An 8,253-nucleotide genomic window follows, 5' to 3' on the forward strand; every position below is an offset into this window, starting at 1 on the left:
GCACAAGCACAAACATGCATGCTGAGAGTAGGATTCTGCAGGTACCTGTGCTCTTGCCTGCCGATTAGGACTGCACGCTGCCGGGGAACCAGAGTGACAATTTCCCCCTCCACCAGCAAAGAAAGCGGGTCACAAACGTCCCTTTGTATCTCGGTACCTCATTTAATTTTATTTATGCATTTTTGTGCAAGGAATTGTGGGATCTCACCACACCGTAAACAATATGGGAATGTTAAAAAATAACGATCTTTCGGCGCGTGTCCACCTAGGCGTAGCAGTGACCTGGTGGGACTGCTCACAAGCTTCCTCAGTCTCTCTAACCGAGAGAAGATGAGGAGAGCGAGTGAGCACCGCTGACTCGCCCGTGGATCTGGCTGGGTTATAGGCTCCCGCGCCGGGAGCCCTGGACACGGCCGCTTTAAAGGGGGGAGGGGAGGCGGCGGCGGGGGAGGGGCGGCAGGCGGTTCCTGTCACCAAGCTGCCGCGGGCGCGTCACGTGGATGAGCGGCGCGGCTGCCATTGGCCCGAGGCACGTGTCCAGGAGACCGGCCCGCGACGTCACTTGAGGGGGCTCTGTTAAAAATAAGAACAAAAATCCAGAGTGAAAGTGTCTCAGGTTGCGCTAAGTGGCCTGAAATTTTCCCGAGCCCGCGCGAAAGCCGAGGCAGCGAAGGCGCGCGGACCGGGAGGGAGGGAGCGCAGGAGGCCCTGCCCGGCCCGGCCTCCCGCCCCTCACTCATGCGGCTCGGGCCGCGGGGCTGCGCGGGGCTCAGCGGGGGCGCAGCCGCTCGCCCGTGGGGCGCCCCGGCCCGCAGCGGGGCGGCGGCCTGGCGCGGGGAGCCCCGGGGCGGGCGGAGCGCAGCGCGGGCCCACGGCCCTCCATGTGCGTGCTGGCGGCTGCGGGCGCGCTGAGAGCCCGCGCCCCGCAGCCTCGTGGGTCGGCCGGGACCGGCGGGTGGCAACGGCCGAGCAGTGGCTGCCCGAGCGGGCCCGAGCGGCAGTGAGCGCGGGCGGCGCGCTGCCTGCATGCGCGCGGCGGCGGCGGAGGCGGCGGCGCCGGAGCCCGAGGCTGCTGGCCACCAAAAGGAGCGCGGAGTTGCACGGACGTCCCGGGTCCCCGGAGTGGTGCGGTGACCATCTAGAGTCCGGTGCGTCGCCGAGACCGGGACCCGCTTCCGTTGAATCGCCCCGCGTCCCGGCCCGCGGGGAGACTGGTGATTTGCTAACGCACTCCGTGGATCCGAACGTGGCTTGGCTCCGAGCGCGCCCGGCGACCTGTAGGACTCCAGCCCTGGCCACTGTCGCCGCTCGCGCGCTCGGAGGACTCGGCTGCGTAGGAGCGCGCGGGGCTCGCTGTGTGCCGCGGATCGGCCGGAGATCGCTTTGGCGGTGGGCCGGTGGAGAGGCGGTTTGGGATTTTCTGTGAAGTATGGAGGAGAGGGATTCCAAGCCCAGCGAGACGGCGGCGGAGGCGCAGAGACAGCCGGAACCCAGCTCCGGCGGCGGCTCTGGCGGCGGCAGCAGCCCGAGCGACTCGGACACCGGCCGCCGGCGGGCTCTGATGCTGCCCGAGGTCCTACAGGCGCCAGGCAACCACCAGCATCCACATCGCATCACCAACTTCTTCATCGATAACATCCTGCGGCCTGAGTTCGGCCGCCGAAAGGACGCGGGGACTTGCTGTGCGGGCGCGGGCGGAGCCAGGGGAGGAGAAGGCGGCGCTGGCACTACCGAAGGAGGCGGCGGCGGCGCAGGCGGAGCGGAGCAGCTACTGGGCGCCAGGGAGTCCCGACCGAACCCAGCGTGCGCACCCAGCGCGGGAGGGACGCTCTCCGCCGCCGCTGGCGACCCTGCGGTCGACGGAGAAGGAGGCTCCAAGACGCTATCGCTTCACGGTGGTGCCAAAAAACCCGGCGATCCCGGGGGTTCCTTGGATGGAGTGCTCAAGGCCCGGGGTTTGGGCGGCGGTGACCTGTCGGTGAGCTCCGACTCGGACAGCTCTCAAGCCAGCGCCACTCTGGGCGCGCAGCCCATGCTCTGGCCCGCTTGGGTCTACTGCACGCGCTATTCTGACCGGCCTTCTTCAGGTGAGCCCATGGGACTCAGGCCGCTGAGGGGAGGCCCGCGGGGCTAGGGAGGGCGCTTCCTAGTAAACTTACACGGAGGGAAAGGATTGCATTTTCTCCTGCGCGCGCGCGCGCACACACACACACACACACACACAACACACACACACACACACACACACAAACACACACTCCTCACCGAAGCGGCAAAGAGCAGTAGCCAGGCAGTTGGAAGGACACACAGACCTAGGACAGTAAAAAAGAAATCTCTCTCTCTCTCTCTCTCTCTCTCTCTCTCTCTCTCTCTCTCTCTTTCTCTCTCTCCTGGACCCTGTAAACTCTCTGCCATCCTCAGGCCCATAGTCCCCAGAACTGGTTATTCCAACTCTGGCTGCTCTCCTGCTCCATCCTTGGCCTAGTGTGACCGCTGCGAAGGAGCAGAGGAAAAACCACAAGAAAGTGGTGAAAACTGAGGCACCCTTTGCCAGTTTATCTGACGAACCCTGTAGTTCGTTCCATCCTGCAAGCCCGTGGCTTGGAGAAGGTGCAAAGAGCTCAGAGCCTCCATCAGGCAGCAAGGAACCTTCAAGTGTTTTATGATGCTACCAAGAGTGAGAAGGTGGCAGCTTTCAGAGGGGGGTGTGAAGAGGTTCGGACAAATTTTCTCCATTCGTTTATAATTTTTAAGACCTCGTAGACGCGGGCCTGCGGTTAGAAAGCGCCATTAGCAATGAGTTTCATTTGTCCATGATCTGACTGAGCTGAGCGAGGCCCTGCTCACCCCCAATCCTCAGCTGTTCTACGGGTGTCCTTTACTTATGTTCGTAGCAAGACTGAGTCGCTCTCGGCTGCCTTCTTGCAGCATCCTGTTTGTGTCTGCTGAAATCCAGTTTTTTTGCCGTTAGACCTGAAATTTGCTCCATTGTTCTCGCCTCCCTCCTTTGTTAATATTTAATTAACATATAGGCTCACAAAGCCGACTGGCCTTGAGTCGCGCTCGGCTTTGTGAGGAGCCAGCGAGTGAGTCCGCGCCATACCAAGCCCTGGCGGCCCTCGGAATCTTGCCTGATGGCCCGCGTGGTTCGCCTCGCAGCTTTCCTAGGCTTAACGAAATCCCTTTCCTGACTGTAAGTAACGTTTCTTTCCTGGGCATTTAAGAAAGAAAGTAGGGGCAGAGAGTACTTGCTGAGATTTGGTTCTCTTTTCTCTAAGTCCCCTAAGTGTTTGCCTTTTAAAAGAGAATTCATGGGAAGAGGAACCGAAAGTATGTTTTTCAGATGTTCTTTCTCAGAAATAGGAGTTTGCAGAGGTTGGAGTGTGTGTTGTAGGACACGAACCCCAGGGTGGAGGAGACTGGAGGACAGAGCCCTCTTTCCCAGGGAGGGAAGGAGGAGAGTTTGAGATCCGCTCCGGAAGTCGGGGTTCAGGTTTGAGCAGGCCAGGCCTCTCCCATGGTCTCGCCCTCTTGTCCTAGAAGCCTCACTGGCCAGGTGTAAGCCAGGTCGTGGGTGCCCTGCTCCCTCATCCTCAGCATGGATGTGAAAGGGGCTGTATGGTGTGCGGGTGTGTGTGACCGTGGGTACACTTAAAACACCGGGGGTTAGATCTGCACTGTCCCGGATGTCCTTTGGTGCTCAAAGACCCTTTTGGGTTTGCCCTTCGGTAAGAGCGCTGGGATCCACTCGTCTGGAGGCCAGGGAGTCCTCAGCCAAGGCCTTGCTTGCCGCCCCTGACTGCACTGCACTAAGCAGCGGATGGGAGAGTCTGGTACCGCACTGCTTCCTCCAACATCCCCGCAGCGCAGGGTAGTGCATTCCGTCCTGGCTGCGGAGGGGGATAGTCGGGCCTTCTCCAGCCTCTTCTGCTTCTAGCGGAAGGGGCCTTGATGGAAGGGCCCGCATGTCTCCAAAGTTGATTCATGCTACTTGCACAGAGAAAGACCCAGAAAGAAGGTCTCAAGTTTTAGCTGGTGGCCTGGATGGCCTTTCCTGCACGGCACCATATGAACCTTGTGACCCTGACAAAGAGACCCCTCTAACCCAAGACCCCTACCACTTTACCCTTTCCCTTTGAAGGCTAGGTCCTGGGACCACACCACCCTCCACACTTGCCCCAAACACTGCCAACTATGTAGGAGGAAGAACCCGCTGTGGGGAAGCTGTTGGGAGGGTCACTTTATGTTCTTGCCCAAGGTCAGTTGGGTGGCCTGCTTCTGATGAGGTGGTCCCAAAGACTGGGGTAGAAGGTGAGAGGGACAGGCCACTAAGGTCAGCCCCCCACCCCCACCCCATAGGAGCCAGGTCCTTCTCCTGGACAGGAAGACTGAAGGGGAGATGCCAGAGACTCCGTGAAGCCTGTGGTGCCCTATTGGAGTCCTTCAAGGAAACAAACTTGGCTTCACCAGGCCTCAGCCTTGGCTCCTCCTGGGAACTCCACTGCCCTTGGGATCCCCTTGCGGTTGTGGGTTACATAGGAAGTGGGGCGGGATTCCCCTTGACTGGCTAGCCTACTCTTTTCTTCAGTCTTCTCCATCTCCTCTTACCTGTCTCCCGCCCCTTTTGCTAGGATAGACTTGGAAAGAGAAGGGAAGAAACCAAATGCAAACGAGGCCAGAAAGATTTTGGTTGGGCATTCCTTCAGCTAGCTTTTATTAGGATCCCCTAGTTTGTGATAGGCCTTTTAGCTAAATCTGCCAGTCCATCTCATTTTCACACACACACACACACACACACACACACACACACACACACACCACTTTCCTTCTGGTCAGTGGGCACATGCCCAGCCTCAAGTTTATATCACCACCCCAATGCCCAACACAAGCTGTTCCTCCGCCTTGTATGGCCTTGGGCGGATCATCACCCCCCCCCCCCCAGTCTCTGCAACCTCAAGCTTGGGTGCCTGGGTTGTGGATAAGCAGGTAGACTCCAGCAGCCAGTAACCTCTGCCCTTTCTCCTCCATGACAACCAGGTCCCAGGTCCCGAAAACCAAAGAAGAAGAACCCTAACAAAGAGGACAAGCGGCCTCGCACAGCCTTCACTGCTGAGCAGCTACAGAGGCTCAAGGCTGAGTTTCAGACCAACAGGTACCTGACAGAGCAGCGGCGCCAGAGTCTGGCACAGGAGCTCAGCCTCAACGAGTCTCAGATCAAGATTTGGTTCCAGAACAAGCGGGCCAAAATCAAGAAAGCCACGGGCAACAAGAACACTTTGGCGGTGCACCTCATGGCGCAGGGCCTGTACAACCATTCCACCACGGCCAAGGAGGGCAAGTCGGACAGCGAGTAGGGCGAGCAGGGCGGGCGGGTCGGCCGGCCAGGTCTAGGGCCGCGCAAAACAATGCAATAATTTAAAAAACCGTGAACAAAAGGCCAGTGTATAAAGATTATACCAGCATTATCTGTGAAAATCCAGTGTATTAGCTATGGTTCTACAATAATCTATGTACATATAATTTACAGGTGGTGTAAAATCCAAAAATCTGACTATAAAATATTTTTGAGTTTTTTGTGTTTAAGAGGTTATGCTAATTTTATGTTATTATTATTTTTCTGCAAAGGGGACTGTTTAGGGTTTCAGATCTTTCTTTCATTTTTTTCTCCCTTTTTTTAATCCCTTAAACTCCATTATGGGACATTGGACACTTCTTCCCCCGAAAGAAAAAAAATTTAAAACAACTTGCTGAAGTCCAAAGATTTTTATTGCTGCATTTCACAGGACTGTGAACCGAATAAATAGCTCCTATTTGGTCTGTGGGCTCTGCCGCTTGCTTTGTGCTGGTTCGGACAGCACTGTAGGAAGCGCCAGCCAGCGTGGTGATGGAGAGCTCTGGTGGGGAGAGAGGGTGGGCACAGTTCTTTGCTGAGGTCTGAGAAAGTCCTTGCAGGCCAGCAGCTCTCCGGGAACCTCTCCGCCTGCCTCCTACACTGCCTCTCTTCTCAACCATCTCAGAGGCCCGTGCTGGCAGCCACCGTGTGTCTGCGTCTGTGTCGATGACCCCTGTCCGCCACAGCCCCGTAGCGACCTGCCAGCGCCAACTCTCCCGCCACTGTGGCCAGCAGTTGGGGCCTGGGGAGCAGTGGGAGTGTGTCCTGAAGGCTTGAAGGCTTTGCTGCCGGGACAGCTAGCCCTGACCCAAAAGCCCTCACCGAGATAGGCCTTGGGGCCTGGCAGAGCGAGTTGGAATCGTCTTCCTTTCCTTTTTCTTCCCTCTTTTTTCTTTTTCATTTATTTTTGAATGGTAAATACATGTATGTGTACATACTTGTGTATGCATGTGCACGCACACCCCAGGCCTGTGTGAAGCTGGGGTTCTGGAGCTCGCAGCTACCTTGACTTTCAAAGGAACTCGAATCCTCCCGAATCTAGAGGACATGTGTAAATAATCATTTCTTATCACTTTTTTGTCTTTTGTTTTTTTTTTTTAAAGAAAATATACATTTTATTTTTGAAGGTGTGGTACCGTGTAAATTAAATATATTCAATATATCCTTCCAAGTATATATATATATATATATATATATATATATGTATATATATATATGCGCAAACACATTATATGTAACTCCACAATGTCTTCTGTTTAGTGTATGGGAAAAGGTGTCCAAACGTCCACCTGGGGCCAGCAATGTGGCCAGCGTGTTCTCAGGCTGCCTGCTGAGGACCGATGGTGGGTTTCTCTCTTTGCCTTAAACCTCTTTATTTCACTGCGCCAACACTTTCTCTTTGTACATATTCGTGCCAACCTTCTGAAAAGGAAGCTATAAAAACAGAAGTTGTAATTTAAGAGTCTGTGAATAACCATCTGCTGCTTGGGGGTCGGTGGAACACATGCCTTTTAGCAGGAAGCAAATCTGTCCTTTTTTAAGTTTATAAAATGTGCATTTTACAGTATCAAATATTTATAATCTTATGAGAAATGGGTGAATGTTCCCTACTTACAACTGTGGTTATCAAAATTGTGACCATTCCAATCTGTGAATTTTTGTGTGTTTAAATTCCTGAAAGTTACATTAAATAAAAAGAAATAACTCTTTAATATAAAATGTTGGGATGGAAGGTAGACTTTGTCCATGTCGGTAGCTGAGGTAGTCTCCCCAGTGCCCAGGTGCTGCACCTACCCTTGAAACAAGCAACAAGAGAAGAATATTGTTTCTTTTAAATAACAACCTTTGAAAACTTAACATGTAAGCTCAGAATGGAGGGTGAAGGAATGATTGAAACCACGCTGTTTCTGCTCACTGAACTATCTCAATGGATGAAATCTAACAGGTCTCCCCCACCCCTCCCCACTGCCCATAAACACCGGGTGTAAGTGTTCTCTGTTGGGCTCTGTGGAGGGACTTGTGGTCCTCAAGAGACAATGTCTTCCCCTAAATGCTATTTTTGTTTCTCCCACTTCCAATCCGCAAAGCGAAGGATCAAAATCTCCAGGATTCAGGGGAAGGGAGCGCTGAAGTGGCCTAATCTAAGGCAGTCCGTGAAGCCAAACTTACTTGGCTTGAAAGAAAATTGTTTGGTCCTGTTTTGTTTGTTTTTCTCCCAGGAAGAGAATTGAAGAGAGTGTCAAGGATTGCCTGCTGCCAAGGGTAGTTTCAGTCCAACACTGGCCGCTATCAGACAGATGTTGGGCCACTGCTCCTGCCATGTAGGAGATCCGCAAGGAAGAGAATTGGACTCACTTTGAGGGCACCAAAACCTCTGTCACCCAGGAGTGTGGCAGGGTCATCATGGGGGTCACGGTGACACAGTTTCTTCCTCAAGGCTTCATCTTCTACACATTCCTTCGAAATGCTGGCACAATTTACATTTTTCTGTTGGCCTCTCCCATTTTAATAAAACATAGTAACACCCATTTTTTTTCCGAACTGTACCACTGGGAGAGGGGGTACACCTCTTCGAGATAATGAGAGCCTGGGTCCCACAGGCAGTCCAGCAGACACCCCTGACAATAATGCCAGGTTTTCAGGTTTTTGGTATTGTCTTGTGATAGGGCCCTAAACTGGAAGGGCCTTCAGATCCTTGGTATTCTTGGGTTACTCTTTGCTCCTGTCTGTATTCCTTTTTTTTTTTTTTTTCTTTTGCTTCAAAGACATGTAAGCAGAGCTGGTGAGGCACGGGGAGCCTTTGCTGCTGCGCTGCTAGACTTACTCTCTCAGCTGGGGTGAGCAGAAAAATAGTTCCCACC

General features: G+C 54.1%; 1 protein-coding gene across 1 annotated transcript; it reads left to right on the forward strand.

Annotated features, from left to right (window-relative positions):
• Positions 1-598: 598 nt before the first annotated feature.
• En2 (engrailed homeobox 2) lies at positions 599-7,104 on the forward strand. Its single transcript, XM_021163219.2, has 2 exons — positions 599-2,087; positions 5,038-7,104. The coding sequence occupies exons 1-2, from the start codon at positions 1,430-1,432 to the stop codon at positions 5,352-5,354; spliced, it is 975 nt and encodes a 324-aa protein (XP_021018878.1). The 5' UTR covers positions 599-1,429; the 3' UTR covers positions 5,355-7,104.
• The last annotated feature ends 1,149 nt before the right edge of the window (positions 7,105-8,253 follow it).

The sequence above is a fragment of the Mus caroli genome, chromosome 5 (assembly GCF_900094665.2).
Source record: "Mus caroli chromosome 5, CAROLI_EIJ_v1.1, whole genome shotgun sequence".
NCBI lineage: Eukaryota > Metazoa > Chordata > Mammalia > Rodentia > Muridae > Mus > Mus caroli.